Below are 19,343 nucleotides of genomic sequence, written 5' to 3' on the forward strand. Positions count from 1 at the left end.
TGATACCATACAATCATGTTTTAAGCTGTTGTCTTTTATTTCAGAGAGGCTAGTGCTCTCAGTCATGTTCTCTGTTCAGGGCTTTTTTTTCATTACTCATAGTGCTAGTTTCAAATAATGATGAGCTGACTGATACTTGAAAAAAACAACAACCAACACCACAAAAGCAATTAGTAGTATATATTAATTTAAAATTATTGAACTTTTGCAGTCCAGAGAGCAAGGCTTATAAAGCAGATTTTAACACAGAGCAAAAAGTACTTTCAGTTTCAAACTCAAATGAAGACTGTACATCAAGTGTTTAAAATACCAGTGGACAGCCACAACGGGTAGTCAGTATAAGTGTTGAAAATGCTGTTCACATCATCTCCATGTCTTATTAATATTTTGGCTTTCCATATAACATCATGTCACAAGCATGAATAGTATCTGACTTTTATGGTGTAAAGTGCAGTGCTTTGAAGGTATGCTTGTTCTGGGGCTTAGAAGACAGCCGATTATGTTAAGAGAGTAGGAGATAGATTGGCTTTGGTGAATATATTCAAAGTTGGAGAGGCATAGTGTTGTAGTTCAGCTCTTACTACAGTTAGTTCCTGGTAAATGTGGGCTTTTTCTAGTTACTTATGTAAGAGTTCATGGAAACATACTTTCTCCTCAGACTTTATTGAATGCTTTTAACTAGCATATAGAGAAATTCAATATCAAGGTTCAGTTTTGGCCAAAAAAAAATTATTTCTAAAGTGAAAAAGGGATTTAGATGTTAGTGGGGTTGTCTTTTTGATTCCAAATGAGGCTCCTGAGCATCATGAATCAGTGTTTAAACTGAATAATCTCATTGCAGCTTTAATTGCAGAGTACTCATTACTTGTGAATGCTAGTGAGCAGTTGTGTATTGAACACATCCATGCAATCAAACCAGTTTCCTCAGTTTTCATCTGAATGTTGTTGTGCATTGAACTCAGTGCTAGCCAGTTTGCACAGAAGCTGCTGCCCTGACAAGTTGCATGCTGAGGCACATTTGTGTGTTGGGGCTGCAGTAAAAGTGCTTTGCTGCTTGTTTGCATAACTTCTGGCCAGGTGCACCACTTGCAGGTTGTCCTAAGTTCCCTAAATTGGCAGGTTTACTTCCCAGTGTTTTGAGGACAGAAACCAGGCAGTTGACTGTGATCATTCTGACCAGTTGAGAGATCCGTTTCCAGTTATGATGGCTACTATGATTCACACTCATAAATTAGCCTTGTGTTAGATGCTGTACAGGCACAGAGAGAATAATAAATTTCTCATTTCAAAGTAAATTTAATGACAGATGATGAAGGAGAATGAAAGCTAACTGCTTCAAACAGGATAGCACTGATCTGTGTGTGGGATTTAAGTTTTATTTTGGGTTTCGTTGTTATCCTACAACAAAGATATGTTTAAAGCAAGATAACAGGTAGGTTTGTAAATAATTTTTATAAGTATGAGGGAGAAAAAAATACAAAGGCTGGATTTAAAGGGAAGGATCATAGTTTCTCTTACAAATAGAAGTAAGGAGTGGGTGTTGGCCACAGCCTTCATATACATGCAGGAAAGCAGTTTGGTGATAGGAAAGAGAGGAACTGCCTAGTCTGAGATTATGATTTTTACATTAGTGTTCTGTGTCTGTACGAGATAGTTAAATCCCAGGCATGACAGCAAGACAGCAGGTATTTCCGAAACTTAAGGAGTGATACAGGTGTAGCTGATCAGCAAAAGTAGCAGGTAGAAAACTCTTTATGCTAAATAACTGGGAAAAGCTATGACATGTAGATGTCATCTGGAAGTACAGACCAAGACAGATGCCAGTTAGCGGACAAAAATGCTTTTTATCCACTGCGTTTCCCCCTTTACTGTAATGACTGCAATAAATCCAATAAGTGTATTAAAGCTGCTTTCTCAGGAGTCTGTGTGTAGAGTTCGTGGTAAAGGCAGGAAGAGGCCAAGCTATTGCATTTGTGTATTATCTAGTAATCAGTGCCCTTCCTTAACTTATGTTTGTTTTTTTTCTCCTTTCAGATTTTCTATTTTGTACATACATTGTTTTGTATATACTGTATATGATGACTTCGGTGGGCAGTGAACGTACCCGGGGCACTCGGGACAAAACGCAAATTTCAACCACACAGCCAACACAACCACAGAAACAAGTAGTACAGGTACGTGATACTATGTAATCATCTATGAGTTGAAAGTGAGCATGTCATGATAGGAGTTTCTTCCCTGAGTCAATAAAAATGGAGAAGAGATGAGGAACAGCCATGGTCTATTTTGGAAGAATATGATCTCGCTTTATTGCTCAATAATCCAGCATAGCATTAAGGTATTCCTGTCTCTAAATATTATTCTTTGTGTTCTTCAGTGACATTTTCCATCAGTGAGGAACTGTATGCCTGTTCATGTGTCATGATTTCTGTCCTGTGACCTCAGTGTCCTCAGATCTCAGCTCTTCCATGTGCCAGCCTCCTGCTCCTAGATGATTTGTGGTTGATAGAGGAATTTGTGTGGGTGGGAAAAAGCTTTGTTAGGTGCATGCTGTGTTCTACAGCATGATTTAGCAAGTCACAACATCCTAATTTCTTGCACAGTGTCCTCCCAAAATGAAACAAAGATGGTTCACCACTAGTTGACTAAAATGATTTTGAGTATCTATGAGATAGAATTAAAGCCAGTACCACATTAATTTGCATTAATCTAGAGGTGCTCCCCTCTTTTTTAGACTGATCTTTAACATGGAGGGGCTCTTGTTCTGTTTTGCACAGTATTAATTATGTGAGATCAAGCCGTTATCATCTCCTTGTGTTGCAGCACTTTGCACAATGGTGATTCATACTAATGTGTGGATTTAAAATGTAACTTCCAACAGATGAAGTTGAACTTAGTTTTGCTTTCTAACAAGTAAGGCTGTCAGAGTATAGTGAGCAGGTTGACAGACATGGTGATTTCCCCTTTTTTGACATTTGCAAGACTGCAGTAGGGCACTCTGCCCAGTTTTGAATTCCTGGAGCAAGACAGACATTGGCAGATGAGAACAAGTCCAGCGATTGGCTGTGAAGATGGGTGAGAGGCTGGAGTACAGGATGAATGAGGGGTAGCTGAGGGAAGTGGATTTGTTCAGCCCTGAGAAGGCAAGACAAGATCTTATCTTGTATTCAGATACCTCACAGAAAAAGTGAAGCCAGAGTCTTCTTAGAGAGACTATGGCCAAGTTGGAACACCAGAAATTCCAGCTGTTGTAAAGAAAACAATTGTTTATCATAGACATGGTCTGGATTGGAGAGGTTGTGGGATCTCTGTCTAGCTCCAAGCAGTTCCCCTAATGGGACATCCTCTTAATGGGAGGTTGCACTAGGTATCACTGAAGGGACCTTTCTGAACTACATAATTGATTTGATTTTAAACATTAAGTCTTACAGATATTTCTCTGCATTTTGTCCACTTGTGCTGCTTCTTGCATAATATATATTAGTTTGGTGAATTCAGTGGAAAAGATGGTTATTTAATACACAGCAGTGTATTTAATGCACCATATTTTTTATTGTTGAGATATCAGGTTGACCTTCCTGCTTAGTCAGGAAAACTTGCAGATAACAGAAGTGTGTGATTTTACTGTCTAATCACCACTGATGTGTTTTTCTTAATGTAGAATGGTACTGCTTTTCCAAACGGAGGTCATCTTGTCATAATATCACGGTGATCATCTTAGAAGTTATTTAAGAACTGACAAAAATTCAGTTGAGTAACTGAACCTGTGCAAAGCCTTTGACACTGCCTCTCATGACATCCTGCTGTTAAAACTGGAATGATACAGATGTGATACCTCTTGTAGGGTAGGGAGCTGGCTGGCTGGTCACACTTAGAGAGTTGTTGTGATCAATGGCTTGATGTCAGATAGAGACCAGTGATGAGTGGTGTTCCCCCCAGGTTGGCACTGGGACTGGTGCTGTTTGACATCTTTGTCAGTGATGTGGACGGTGGCATCGAGTGCACCTGTGGCAGGTTTCCTGACGACACCAAACTGTGGTGAGGTCAACACGCTGGAGGGAGGGGAGGCCTTCCAGAGACACCTTGACAGGCTTGAGAGGTGGGCTTGTGCAAACTGCATGAAGTTCAACGAGGCCTGAGTTGGTGCAATCTCAAGCAGAAATACAGGTTGGGTAGAAGACAAATAGAAAACAGCCTTGAGGAGAAGGACTTGGGGATGATGGTGGACAAGAATTCACCATGAGCCGGCAATGTGCACCTGCAGTCCAGAAAGCCACCATGTGGCTGCATCAAAAGAAGCATGGAGGTAGAGGGAGGTGATTCTCCCCCTCTGCTCCACTCTCGTGAGACCCCACGTGGAGTTCTTTGTCCAGTTCTGGAGCCCCCAAAACAAGAAATACATGGGGCTGTTGGAGCAATTCCCAAGGAGGTCCACGAAGATGATCAGAGGGCTGGAGCAACTCTGCTATAGAGACGGGCTGAGAGAGTTGGATTGTTCAGCCTGGAGAAGAGAAGGCTTCAGGGAGACTTTATATGACCCAGTACTTGAAGGGGGCGTACAAGGGAATTTTTACAAGGGCATGTAGCAATAGGATGAGGGGGAATGGATTAAAACTGGAGGAGGGAAGATTTGGTTTTGACATTAGCAACAGAGCCTTCCCTAGGAGTGTGGTGAGACACTGGCACAGGCTGCCCAGAGGAGCTGTGCATGCTGCCTCCAGGACACACTTAAGGCCAGCTTGGATGGGGCTTTGAGCAACCTGGTCTAGTGGGACCTAGCAGTGTACCTGCTGTACAGAAAATCTTGTTGCTATAGGTCAAGTGTTCACAAAGGAGACAGAGGAGCTAAAAAGTAGGTTAACTTTATTCAAATAAAGGGAGAAAATCCCCTAGGGCGTTTCCTGGCAGGATTTTTCTCACGTTGCTGTGAGCCCCTTTTATCCTTGTGTCAAGGCTGCATAAGACCCTCTTCCTTTCCCCATTGGCTGAGGTACTCAGAAGGTACAGACTTCCTGATTCGCCTGCTTACATATTCCCCCTAACAAATACCTCCTGCTTCATACATCCTGTGTATCATTAACTCTGTGTGAAGTTTGGGATTCCCTTGTCTACAAATTTTGTTTGTTGATTCTTAAGTCTGGGTTTGCAGGATGCCACTTTCATCCAGACAGCAGGAGATGTTCTTATCACCACTTCTGTAAAGACACATCTGATATTGCCATCAGTCGAAACCAGTGCAGCAACTGAGCTCCAAGCTGCCTGATGAGATTGCACTATTTTACATGACTATCCCTTTGTAGAGACACAGCGACTGGCATTCTTGTCACTGCCCATGCCGAGGGATTGGCAGTAGATGATCTTTGGGGTCCTTTCCAACCCAAACCAGTCTGTGACTCTATGAAGAAATTGCATTGTAGTTCTTTTGTGTTGCTTCTGGATAATAAATTTAATCATAACATCTAGGCCTGTTACTGTCACTCAGTTTTGTGTTTTACATGCTTCTGTTTTCTGGTAGTTTAAAGTTGTTAGTTACAAATTTCCTTCACTCTGTAATACCACCAAAATAATGTTTATCTGGTAAGGTTGAGTGAAGTTTTAGCTGTCTTGAGATACTATTATTTTTGTAGTCTCAATTAAAACTTACTATACTCCTTTGTAGGATGCTACAGTGTTAATTTGTGAGGAAAGTGCCTTAAAAATAAAGATGACTCCACACTGGGAGAAAAATAAAACATTTTGTGACAATGATTTGGTGTTTTTTTATAGTAAATACATGTTATCCTTTTTTATTGTTTTTCTTCTGGATCTTTGATTCCATCTGGGTGTAATCCACTGGCATAAATATTAGCATTATTGCACCTGCTGGTGCTTCTAAGCTCTCTGCTGAAGATACTGTCATACATTTGATACTGTTAGAACATTATTTGAATAAAGTTGGTTTATAGAAAAAATGAATCCTAATTGCTTCCTGTTTCCAGTCAAATATGCTGTCATGTCTCTACAGACATTACACTGTCTGAATTTTTTTTACTGTTGATATCTTCCAAGGAAATATCTTTCAATAACTTAAAAACTGCAGTTGGCCTCAGAAGGCTTACGTCAGAGGGAGATGGATCAACAAGGCTTGCTTTTTGAAACCAGCAGACCTTTTATTTTTGTTCTCTGTGTCTTAGCAGACACCAAGAGCATTGCCTGATCAGGAGGCTTTAGTAGAGGGTAGCACCAGGGCTGGACTGAGGAATTCCAGAGTAGACTCTCTTCTGCGTTACCAAGCTGTCAGAGTGGTACTTTGAAAATATGAAGTAGGAGTACTAAACTCTGTTACAAACGCTAATTGTCTTGGAATATGGCCTCTGAACACAGCAAATGCTTCCCTCAAGAAACTGGGACAGCTGCAGTAACTTCTCAGAAAATATGCAGCTGGTGGTGTATGGTGGAGCCAGCGTTTACACCTGACAGCTTCATCTAGAGCCTGTATTTGTGATAAACTCCACAAGGGAAGCAGTTTGAGGCAGATTAAGCCTGAATTTGTGAGGAACGGTATTTCATACAGTATTTCCCACATGTGAAGTGGGATTTAGAAAGGTGAGGTTTAACCAGCTGGCCACCAGATGAGTTCTGTCTGTCAAGAATTTCAATGGGATTGGATGGTCCTCAATGAAGAAGTCTTCCACAGCACATGAACTCACATTTTGTGTCCTAGCTCTCTCTGGTATGAGCCTTCTCTAGAAATCAAACTAGGTCCAAGATCCTGTATCATAAAGTTATTTTTGGTATTTTTTTTCAGGGGAGTGCAGTTCATGTGGACTGCAAATGCTGCAGTATGAAGAGTGGTCTGTATCATGTGACATTAATGCTCTTGAGTTGCTTTCTCTCTGGGGCAGCCATAGCCAGTTCAGGTTTATGGCACTTTACTGCATCCATTCATTTTAGTCTTTCAGCTTTTGAAGGTATTGTCAGCATGGATTTGAGGTCCAGAAATGTTACAGAAGCATTAGATAATCAATATCAAGGTCCTTTAGAAGTTTCCAGAAACCAATATTCATTTATAAAGAAAATAAGTGCAGCTGCTCATGGGTGAAATATTGAGTCTCATTTTAAGTGGTCATTAAATTACAGAGTCAGGTGTTTGTTGGGAGAATCATGGAAGGTGATATGAGCAGGAGTAATCAGATGTGGTTAACTTAGAAATACTGTTGCCAGTTTGTACAATAAAACTAACTGGAGTGGTAGATACTAAATAAGAGTAAAAGCAATAATATCGAAGCATAGGCTTCAGTGGTTTTATTCTGTTGCATTATTTGGTTGTCTTGTCTATGTGGTGACCTTTAACTGTCACTCAAACATGTTATAAGATGTTGAAATTACTTCTGTCACAGCTAACTTTTTAACTACAAAATGGACATACAGGTGTTAATCCCTTCCCAATAGCACTTCTGTGCTTGTGTATGTTCCTTTGGAGAAGCCAGAGAAAAAGGTAAAATGAGACAAAACGATACTTTAAAACTATTTCCTGTTACGTTTTATGTACTTTATTGGATGCTTGCATTTTTCAGGCAACAGCAGAACAGATTCGCCTTGCTCAGATGATCTACGATAAGAATGACGCAGATTTTGAAGATAAAGTGAAACAAGTATGTTTCTTATGGTAGAGTTTTTATGCCCTGCAATAAGGTGCTCCAAAGCTGGCTTACATTTTGGAGCTAGAGCATCTGTTTCTAATTTAGATGAAACCTTTTTTTCAGAAGGATGTAAGTTTAACTAGGAAAAGGTGCTCTTATTGCACTGTAAATCTGTTTACATTAAATTGTGTGGTATATAGCTCTGGCTGTATAGTTACACTAGTGTATTTTCCTTTGTAGACAAGTCTTCAGGCTCAAACTCTTCTGTGTCTGATGTCACTTCCAGACTGTATCTCTAGTATGGTCCTGATGCTTAATGATCACCAGAATAAAGAGTACATTCAGCTTGTCTACATGCTTATGGGAAAAATATTTCACCAGGATAAACTGAGTTTGCTAATATCTTGGCTGTTTTTCAGGAAAAACAAAAATCTTAAAGGTGAACTGTAGTGTTATTTAAATAAAATAGAAATCTGACCTCCAAGATCTGTATGTATTAAAACAATAGAATTACATTTCTGAAATAAAATCTCACATCATTTTCTCCATCATGCTGAGTTTTGGGTTTAGATACTTGAGCTTCCATTACCCGGTTATTAGTAAGACCATTGATTTGAACAGTACTGAGAATCTGGGTCCCTGTTCTGCTGAGGGTGTCACTAACCTTTGTTCTAGTGAACATAACTCACAAAAACACCAGGAGTACACTCAGGAGGAGAGAACTGTTGGTGAGAATGCATATGTGCAGCAGAAGAGCAAATTTATTGGTTTATTTTACTTTGCAAAACCTCCTCTGACGCATTTATAAAGGCTTTTTGTTGTTCTTATGATAAACTTGCTCTGTTGCTGTGCCAGAAGTGAAGTCTTGTACTTCTTGAAGCCAGAAGGAACCTCATCAATAGTGCTGGTGAGAAGGATAATTAAGCTCTGCATAGGAAATCTCCAGTATTTTACACTGTGCATATAAGTTTCTATCTCAAGTAGTTGTTTGATTTGAGTGAAGTTGCTGGATGTGTCCCATGGCAGACTGTGGTTATTTCCATCCCACACTTCTCAGGATGTGCACCACAGATCCATGGAGCATAATTCAGTACCATGTCTCATTAAGCAGCCATCACTTGAGTCTTTTGAATGGCCTTTCTCTGAAAAATAACCTTTTTCTTAGCCTGGATGTGTTTCCAGATGGATCTGTACTCTGCCATGGCTTACCTTATGCCTGTCCTCACAGAGTAGGATAAAGAGGGATGTTTGATGTGGAAGGAGCGGGGTTGATACTGGAGCTATCATCGTCTTTTACATCTATACCCTCCCCTACTACTGTCTGTGGGGTAACACTGTTTTCTGCAAGAATAAAGGAAGAATAAAGGGTGAAATATAATGCTTTCTTGATTGCCATCTAATTTGTGTTTCATCCTCTCTGTCTGAATCCCAAGCAGATCTGTAAAATGCAGATAAGTGTATTTAGGTTTTTTATTTGCTCTGACACAGTACATATGCTCTTTCTTGGAATCTGTGGTAGTACTAACTCATATTTTCTGACATGATAATTTAGATATTTTAACATGTCTGACTTTTACTGCCAGCTTATGGAAGTGACGGGGAAAAACCAGGATGAGTGCATAGTGGCACTACATGATTGTAATGGGGATGTGAACAGAGCAATCAACATACTGCTGGAAGGAAGCTCAGACACGGTAAGGTTTTACTTTTGTAGTAAATCGCTCTTTGCTTGCTGCATCTTTCTACTTCTAAGAAATTATTGGGAAAGTCATATTTTGGAAGCTTTTGATTTCCACATCTACATTAAAATTCTTTTCAAATAAATGGAGACAGGGACAGCTTCTCTACTGCATGCATACCACAGAGTAGGCTGAACCTTGAAAATGTTGTGGGTGTTCAGCTGGTGTCTTGCAGAGTTCTCTGCCTTTCATTTACATCTAGCAATTGTAACTCTGCAGCAGAACTCAGTGCTCTATCAGACATGGGCCTGGTGTTTACTCTGATGTTGGGAATTACTTTGGTGCGCCTCCACAACCCTTAGACCTGGGTCTAAGTGTTTGCCACAAAGGGTTATCTTTATAAATATAACAGGCAGGCAATTATTTTAAGCCATGCAATTTCTGTAGTTTCCATGTCTGAAAGTTACATCAGCAAGTGTTACATCAACACCAAAGCAAGTAGTTTGTCCTATCACTGTGTTGCTTATTTGCGTTACTTCATTGACAAACAGAAAGAGGAGACTAAACAATGTGGATATACTAACAAATAAGGGTGCTTATAATTTTTCACAAAGCAGTTTTTGATGCCAAGAGATACCAGGAAAATAGGTCTTGCTGTGGTTGAGCTTTTTGCTGGAGAGACTTCTTACAGTTTATCTAAGGCAGCAAACCAGATTTGGTCTCATCTAAATTGGGAAAGAAACCTGGACTTTAGGTGGTTTTGTCAGGATGTCATACTCTGTCTTATTGTTAATGAGGAAACTCACCCCAAATCTACACACCCTTAATCTAGGAAGCATGCTGTTCTGACTGGTGGGACTTCCTTTTCTATTCTTTTTTCCTTGATAAAAGTTGAGGTCATCTAACATACAGAAGTATATAATATTGAGCAAGTTGGCAAGTTGGGAGTAGAAGAGAGCATCTCACCTTGATTAAATCTGTCTTGGTAATGTGTTGGTTTTGTGTTCTCTTCTGCTTCTCTTACTTGCTGTTTTCTACTTGCAAATAGTTTTCTGGTTGATAATGTTAAATGTTTTCTTACTTGAGCAGATTGTTAATAGTGATGATGGCATTGAACAAACTTTCTGAACTCATCAATTAGAAGCGATCCATATGTGCTGCTCTTTTGACAAATACCTCTGAAACCACTGCTATCTGTAGACAATATACAATGCAGAAACAAGAGAATTTAAATGGATCAGGGAGAGAGGAGTAGTAATTAAAGGACTTCAATAAATTTATTATTCTTTACAGAATTTTGTGGGCCTCCAATTTAAAGGGTTTGGTTTAATGCCAGAGCAGTTTAACCATGGATTTGACGTAAAGTTGGAATCAGAGGTACTACTAATTCTGAGTGCAGATTGCCCAGTCTTTTTTTCTAGTTTTGCTCTGCTTTGATGCACTAAAAGGTGGTTTTTGTTTTGTTTTTTTTTGTTTGGGTTTTTTCTAACTTAATTTGAAAGAAGTGTCAATCCAATTTGTGGAATTAGAAGAGTGACAGCTTGAAAGTGTGTTTATAATGTCTTTGGTACTATACCAATTTTGTTTTTTTTAATGCTGTGATTTTTAAGGCTTTATGCTGTGTGAATTAGTCTTTATGAAGACTCTTCACTTGCACCAGTTGTGGCAATCTGGCTTTGGATAGAGGCTTGTAAGTGAGAGTAGAGAAGGGCATGTTTTTTTTCCCCAGGATTTCTGTTCGTTTAACTTCCAACTTCCTAAGTTGCCATTGTCTGAACTGAGAAGCAATAGGACAGGACCTAGAACTACTAATAGCCAACCATTTTTGTTTTATGCAGGTACCTGTTAGAAGTCATGGCTTTAGTACTTCGCAGTTGATGGCACCTTAATTTGAATATGCAAATTTGCTTAAATACCTTACCTTGACTGTAAGCTTCTAGAGATGGGGACATTTATAGACACTTACCTGCCATCTTAATGGCTTGCAAATACTATCTTTTTTCTTCTTTGCTTTGCAACTATGGATCAATAGACTACCCATGCAATTGCATAATATGTATGAGGTGCTGAGCTATTCTTAGCAAGTGTTTCAGTAATTTTATTTTCAACTCCTACAGATAATCCTATGGAGCTGATATGACCTCTTAATTTATTTTGAAGATGGAGTTTATTATTAAAGCTGAAAACTGATGTCTGGACCTTGGTCCCTGGTCTTGTTTAGACATAGTTTTTCCTGTATTTTATTTTGTGTGATGAGCTGTAGCTGTTAGGAGAGGATGGTCAGGTTTATCATGACCTCAGTTTTCAACAGTTGTTCTTCTGCCATTCTGTTTCCTGGTGTTTGAATTCTGGTAATCTGGATGATGGTTTTTCTTTTTTCTCCCGTCCTCTCCCCTTCAACTTAGACCACATACTTATTCTCACCAGTCTCTAAGCATTTTTTTTTCAGTTCCTTGGGAAAGAAAGATAGTTCTGTGCATGCTACCCTGTTAGATTTATGGAGGTAGTTGAGAGGGAGACTGTTGCTTCCTTCCACTAGAATGGACTAGAAGTCCATTATAACCAGAAGTATTTGGGTTTCTTACATTCCATAAGACAATCCAACTTCTAAAACTTGTTTCTTTCTTATCTCTTCCCAAAAATACAGCCTGTTTTTCCATTTCAATTAGTGTAGTTAGCAAGGGATTGCATATGAAATGTTAGGCAAACACCTGTTTTTTTCCCTTGAACTGGACGCGTGAGGGGGAAGTATGTATTGAGAGCTATTTCTTCCTTTTTGACTTTTGTATCTAATTCTGTTCTACCCATGTAGACTTCCTGGGAGACTGTAGGGGGAAAGAAGAAAAGCCTTGGAAAGGAAAGTTCAGAAAACAAAGAGAACAGAGAAAAACGAGGGGACAGAGAAGTGAGTCGTGGACGGGGAAGTTCCAACAGAAGGGGAAGAGGAGGCAGCCGTGGCCGAGACTGTACGTATAGCTGCTAATTTTAAAAGATTCAGACACTTTTCTTGCAGCTGAAACTGCTTGAGATGAGAGTGAATGCTGAATGGAGTCTGTCTGAGCTATAGCTCAACACTGAAGGGATCATAACTTACCTGTGCAACAGGTATGCTTGATGTCTCTATGTGACTTGGTTATGGGATGGCCTTTGCTTCTTCAAAGACACTGTTTAGTTTCTTTCCCTTATTCTTGTACAAATCACTGTTATTTAAGTAAGTTTTAGAATTGAGTCTTTGTAAGGCTTGCTCGAGAGCAAGTATGTTGTTGCACAGCTGATGTAGTATTTTGTTTCTCATAATGAAAAAATTATCTACCTTTGACTCCATCTCCTTTTATGAGTTTGAGAACCTGAAGATGTTCTCATCTTCTCATAAGGGGAATGAAAATGTTGTGACTGTTATTAATCTCTAGCATATATTACTCACATAAATCCACCAAAGATGAATTTCTCCCAACAGAGATAATTCTTTGTGAGTTGAAACGTAAAAATTTGCTACAGTTTATACAGGTGCAGTACAAAAGCAAACTGATGTTTCCCAGATAGGTGGCTTCACACTTGACCACTCTTGGATACATACTGCTTTTTTCTTAAGTTTTATCAGCAGTATCAAAGCTGTGTACATTTCACATAAGGGCCATAGAACTCACTGATAGGGGTGAGCAGAAAAATGGGAATGAAAATATTAAGTTGAGCTTTTCACTTGCGAGTAGGAAAAATATTTACAATGTTAGCCAAGTCTTCTAATTCTTCATTGGAATTTAGTCAAATATTGTACCAGCGAAACCATGGAGAATCTTTGTAGAACAGAGTAACACGAAGATAGGAAAAAAACTTTACTAAAATTTGCAGCTATGATTAGAAAAAACTGAAATCAGATTCATCAAAATGAATAGGAGGGTCAGAATTTTTACTAACGCTGGATGCTGCACGTATCTTTTTGTAAACTGGGATTAAAGATTTTTTCAGATAGTTACCAAATATTGCTATTGTTTTCCCAGTCTTATGTCCAAGCATGAATGATTTTGTTGTTGCCACTAGGAGAAGTTGTGCAGTACAAAACCAATTTATGCCTCTAGTCTTTTTTCTTCTTCAAGGAGGCAGCCATATTTCAGATCACCTTCTCAAGAGCGTTCCACAAAATAGTTAAGTTGCAGTGATTTTCTAATGCCTCACCTTCACCCGGTAGTCATACCTGGTTTAAGTTTCCCTGGTTGTACAGGGATGTGGTATGGGCAGACAGAAGAAGAGTTGGTGTTCTTGGTTATCCCTTACTCTTTCACTGTTGCCATCCAGGGCATTATTAAGCAAGCATAGTTCAGAGCAGCTCTGTTTCCTACCTTGTGTAAGAGGTGAGACCATAATTAATAAAATAGTGTAGGCTGCAAAACACTGCACTTTTTTTCCCCCACAAAAACTACAAGTGTGTCTGCTGAGGGGCATTTATTTCTTAGATCACAGAATGGTTTGGGTTGGAAGGGACCTTAAAGGTCATCTAGTTCCAAACCCCTTGCCACAAACAGAGACACCTTCCACTAGACTAGGTTGCTCAGAGGCCCATCCAGTTTGCCCTTGAACACTTTCAGAGAGGGGGTGTCCACAGCTTCCCCAGGCATCCTGTGCTAGTGTCTCACCACCCCAATAGTGAAGAATTTCCTTGTAATATCGAGCCTAAATCTCCAGTCTTCCAGTTTTGATCCGTTACCCCTTGTCCTCTCACTACAAGCCCTTATCAAAAGTCCCTCCCCCGCTTTCCTGTAGCCCATTCAGGTACTGAAAGGCCAATATGAGGTCTCCTCTGACCCTTCTCCAGACTGAACAATGCCAACTCTCAGCCTGTACTGAGAAAGGTGCTTCAGCCCTCTATCATCTTCATGGCCCTCTTCTGACTTGCTCCAGGAGCTCCGTGTCTTGTATTTTGCTTGAAATTGTCCAGTGCAAAGAAAATATAAGTTGCATGTAGCTAGGCCCCCAAAGAAGAGGAATGAGACCTGTTGACCACCCAACTTCAAAATCTTTATTTTGAGGTTCAGGTTAAACAGATGGCTATATTGTCTCATTTGAGAGCCTCTGAAGCTTCTCTTAAGCTGTCCTGTCTCCACAGTTAGAGCTGAAGAGAATGGAGTGGACAACAATCAAGGAGACAGACCTTCAGACCGTGGGAAACGTGGCCGTGGGAGAGGTGAGATGGTGGCATTGGTGTGGGACTGGAACTGATTACATGACCTGAAATGGAACTCCCTCATTTATTTCTTTAAACACTTCTTTATCTGTCAATTTGATAGGCCCTTCAGCCGCCTTTAATTTAGGTACAACAACCTCCCTTACCCTTATCATGTCTTAGACTCAGAACAACCTAAAAGAATTGACACAGAACACCTTCATGCTGATTTCCTGTGTAGCAGGCTTGTGTGGTCTGGCTGTGGAGAGCCGTTTTCCCAGGTTGACTCATGCCAGCCTCCTGTGAGTGGGAGTGCACTGGGCTCCTCAGGATGTACCTTGGCAGCAGGAGATTGCAAGATTCATGTGTAGGGCCCTTGGGGAGGGATTTGATACGTACTCGTGCTGGTTTTTTTTGGGTGGATCTGGTTGTCAAGCTTGCCTTCTGTTTTTTGTAGCCAATCAGAGAAAAAACAAGCCACTTTAGAAACTTTTTTGGAAAGACTTTATCATCGAAGAGTTAAGGAGAATGGTGGAAAAGAATACTGTGAAGTTTTCAGTACAGCTCTGACCCTATCCTGTAGAAGAGATAGGAAAGATGCTGATCATGGATTTGATACGGAATCAAGTGATGTATTATTGGTTTAGATTTTCACAGGTTGGAGTAGAAAGAGGCCTGATTTTTTCTTAGAGCAGGAGGAAGGACAATGAATAACCTAGGTACAGTGCATATTGTGTGAGGAAGCAAGTATTAAAGGAGTTAAATGAAAAAGTGCACAGCAGAGCTAATGTACTTAATAAGTAATGGATGACTCGAAAAATACTGCTTTCAAAAGACTCGCTTCTCTTTGGAATATCCAGTAGTGAGGCATTGAAGACATGCACATGCAACTTTATTGTCTCTAGATCTGCATCTTGAAGGAGTGGAAAGATGCAAGGATAAGTAGCTTCCACTGGGTTGCAAGTATGACTCGGTTGTGCCTGTGAGTCAGCAGATGCCAAATGGTGTGTGCAGAGAGGTCGCTTTGCAGAGAAGGGTGTGGTGTGGTTCATAGCTACAGTTTTTGCTATATTGGAACTGTTAAGAGATGGAATGTAAGACAGTATTTGTTTTATAAAACAATCCTTTATACTAAAATTCTAAATATAACCGTTAGGATATTTTTAAGTTGTTGGGTGAAATGCAGAGGTTAATTTCAAGTGAGGTCTATTTTTGCTTTGTAACCTTATGAACAATACACTGCTTTTGTTGTCAAACACTGTAGCTCTCTAGATAAATAAATGTCTCAAGCCAAAGCATTTAACCATTAGATCATACTGACATGTCTGAAGAAATTGGAAAAACTTAAACCAGTTTTTGTTGACTGGCTCTCTGTATCTCTCTACAAAATATTTTAAACTCTAAATTAATATGAACAAAGTATCTTAATGAAATGTTCTCAACTGTCTGTGACAAACCTGTTGAATTACTTCAGGATCATTATGTTATGACTATGTATATTCTGTGACAGGAAATGCCTAATTTAATTTTATAATGCAAGCCCTTGAAATCTGCAGGGAGCTGTATAAAGCTATGTAGTTCACTTCTCAGTGTTTCGGGGATGCATGACCTTCTTTCTTTTCATATTAGTAAAAATAGTAGAATCTTCCTCTCATTTAATTCAGAAGTCTTTCTTTTCTGTTCCACAGAGTAGTCAAATGTGGAATAAGCACTTCAACTGAACGTAAGGACATTACTAGTAATCACAGAACCAACCCTATTTTAGAAATGTTTCCTGCAGAACGTATGTGTACGAGTCTAGGTATTGGATACAAAATTAGGGGTCAGCTAATACCTGAACCACACCATGTCTCTATTTTAATACCATCCCCTAATTACCTTCCCTGACTGGAGTTACCATACTGGCTGCTTTCTAGGGTAAGATTTGCTGGACTTCACTGTAGAACAACCTAATTTGGAAAAAAAAAAAAAAAAAAAAAGGTGTACTGAAAATAACAGAAACAGGATTGACACTGGGGTGATAATGTGCTGTTTACTTAGGAGGAAGAACCTTGATACTGGGTATTTCAGCCTTGGTGTTGTAGGCACTAGCTTGTTGTGCAGTAAATGTTCAGTTAGTGACAGTGTGACATTCTTTACAGCTTTGTAGGGCAGCAGGGATGCAGTATACAAATGCCACTTGTTGCTGGTATGCAGGAGATCAGGGATTTGAAGTAGATACACATTACTGACTGGTTAACAGAAAGCAAAAATGCCTGAGCAGTTGTGTTGCAAGACACATCTCACCTGGAATTTCTCTACCTTTTATTTTTGCTAGCAGAACTGTGGAAGTAAATTTTGACTTTGAAAGAAGTGAACAGATTTCTGTTTTTTAAGGTGGCCTTCCCATCTGTCTTTCTTTTAATAACTGAATTTCTTAAATTACCTTGATTTTGATGTTAAAAATACTGTAATGGTGATGAATAGTAATTGCATCAAAGTGATGGCATTTGTGTGTCTTTATTGCAAGGATTTTTAATTGTCTGGAATTGAATCTTTTGAAGGAATTATGGAGAAAAACAGTTATGTCTTTAGGATTGTCAGCTCTAAAAATATTTCCTGAATTGTGTTACAATAAGCTGCAGTGTGATACACAAAATTACAGACTTTACAGGCACAATTTTTTTTTTAATGCTACTGGGTTTTATTGTTCTTACATCTTTAAGTGTTTGTCTGGTTCCCCACTGTCCTGGACTCTATATTGAAAGGGATGCAGTAGAACTAGAAAAGGCTTTTGAAGGTACTAGGAAGACTGCATTTATGGGGCAAGAGGAACGAGCAGCCTAGGACTTGTCTGCCTGCAAAAGAGAGGTCTGAGTGAGCGTATGGTAGAGATCTGTAAAGTTTCTGTTGGGAAATAAATCAACCATGCCAAACTATTATGCAAATGAAGGAAGATTAAATGAAATCAGGTTACAAGTTCATAATTAGTTCATAGAGGTGTGTCTTTGTACATGTCGTTAACTTGAGGAATTCCTTTCAATCAGATGTGAGTGCGGAAAATTTACACACAGAGGGATTTGGCAGTTTCATCCTAAAAAAAAACCACAGCAAGAAAAGAAAAAAAATCTGAGGGTTTTGATGGATGCAAATTATATGTGGCTGAGGAAGTCTGGACCACAAATAATTGAAGACCAGGAGGGTGTCCAGAGAAACTGCATGGTGGTTTCAGATTGCGTACTCTTCCCTAGGTATCTATTTGACCATAGCTGAGAATGGGATGGCAGGTAGATGAACTCTTGGACTTGGTTCAGCATAGAAATTGTTAGAGATTCATGCGTAGCAATTCTCTTGGTTTGCAAAGCAAAAATGGGTTTATCTGTTACTTCTGTTCCTCTATTCTCTTCTTTATTCTTCTAGAGCAATATGAGTGTGCCGCAAATGTGGATGCTGACAGGGAATCTTCTTCTACCAAAACAAAAATAAAAATGAAATGGAAAAGCATTGTGTTTTAATTTTGGACTTAGGCAGTGTGGCAAGGAGCCTTTCAAACTCTTTTATGTTTTGTTCTGCTAACTGTGTAAGAAAGCAAAACGTCTTACCCTTTCTACCAATGTCTGACTGCAGCTTGTATTTTTGATGTCTTTTTTTTTTTTTTTTAAATGATTTTAAGATAAGAATATGCTATCCTTGAAAAAATGGAGCTGCTGTATCCAGAACTGCATGCCTAAACATTTTCTTGTTTTAAAAGCTTAGCGGAGTTGGCACATGATACAGTTTGGATATCCTTTGCCAGAACTAGTAAGAATGTTGATTTTTCTAAAACATGAATGTAGAGCAGGCCTTCTAGAGGTCACATTCTGGAGACTGTTAGTTTTGGTTTAGTGCATTCTGCATTGGTGAAGAAGCTGTGTGGGGTTTTTTTTGGTTTTGTTTTTGTTTTTTTTAATTAACTGGAACTTACCTTTAAAAGTTATTTATTTTATTTTAAAAATAACTTTAAGTTGAAGGTCTTCTGCACATGCTTTAAACATGGTTCCTAGAGTACAGGCAGTATATAAAACTGATCCAATGCTTCTATCTTGTTGATCACTAATAACACAGAAGTGGTTTTTAATTATTAAGTATAAGCTCAGTGGTTTTTTTGATCATATGGGATACCTAGAAAACAAAGTTTATCTACTTGGCTTCCTTATCTCTTCCTAAAGCTTATGCCTCTGTCCTTAGAAGGATGGCTGGCTCTGCATTTCAGGAGCAGACACCAGGGCTGTTTGGTTACTGTGAAGTCAGAGATAAGAACAAATCTAAGGTATTGCCTGCCCTTCCCATCTGCATTTTCTTTTTCTTTGAAGCCTTTTTAGGATCTTGACCTTAAAGTGTCTTCCCCTAATTTAAACCTGTTGGTGTGAACATCTGGATTTTTAAATAAAGCCACAGTGTGTTGCATTGGCAGGATTTAGGCCCGAGAACTTGGCCAGAACTTCTACAGAATAGGCTGTTAAATTAATGGGCTAGGCCTATCTGTGTTGTGGTAGTACACTCTCTTCTCATGCCCCCACGGAATGTGCATTTGTTTGGGGGAAAGAAATGTAAATTAGGTGATAGATCCATTTCTTGAATGGATGGTAGCAGAGTGAAGACTTGAATGTGTTCTGAACTTTCAGTGGTTTTCAGTGGTAACAGAAAATCTTGCCACGTGCCTGGGTGTAGGTGTTGAGTTCTCTAGAATTAATTCCAGAAGAGAAAAGTATACATTGAATAAGTGATGGCTAATGTGGACCTAGTCAACAAAGGGAGATGTGCTAGAAAACAGGAAAAAACCCCCAACATTACACAGTTAAAACAGTTCCAATGTTAAAGAAAACAATAACATTTTTAAAATAATTAAAGCTTTTAAATGATGTT

General features: G+C 39.2%; 1 protein-coding gene across 1 annotated transcript in view; it reads left to right on the top strand.

The window, feature by feature from the left end:
• Positions 1-2,039: 2,039 nt before the first annotated feature.
• LOC104385369 (ubiquitin-associated protein 2-like) overlaps positions 2,040-19,343 on the top strand; it is a gene marked incomplete at its 3' end in the record, with an annotated part of 53,254 nt that continues 35,950 nt past the window's right edge. Inside the window, exons 1-5 of the mRNA XM_009993811.1 lie at positions 2,040-2,174; positions 7,557-7,634; positions 9,206-9,316; positions 12,114-12,267; positions 14,403-14,480. Of these exons, the coding sequence (XP_009992113.1) occupies positions 2,076-2,174; positions 7,557-7,634; positions 9,206-9,316; positions 12,114-12,267; positions 14,403-14,480 (520 nt within the window). The remainder of the gene's footprint in view (positions 2,175-7,556; positions 7,635-9,205; positions 9,317-12,113; positions 12,268-14,402; positions 14,481-19,343) is intronic.

The sequence above is a fragment of the Chaetura pelagica genome, unplaced genomic scaffold (genome assembly GCF_000747805.2).
Source record: "Chaetura pelagica isolate M959 unplaced genomic scaffold, ChaPel_1.0 scaffold283, whole genome shotgun sequence".
In the NCBI taxonomy this organism is placed as follows: Eukaryota; Metazoa; Chordata; class Aves; order Apodiformes; family Apodidae; genus Chaetura; species Chaetura pelagica.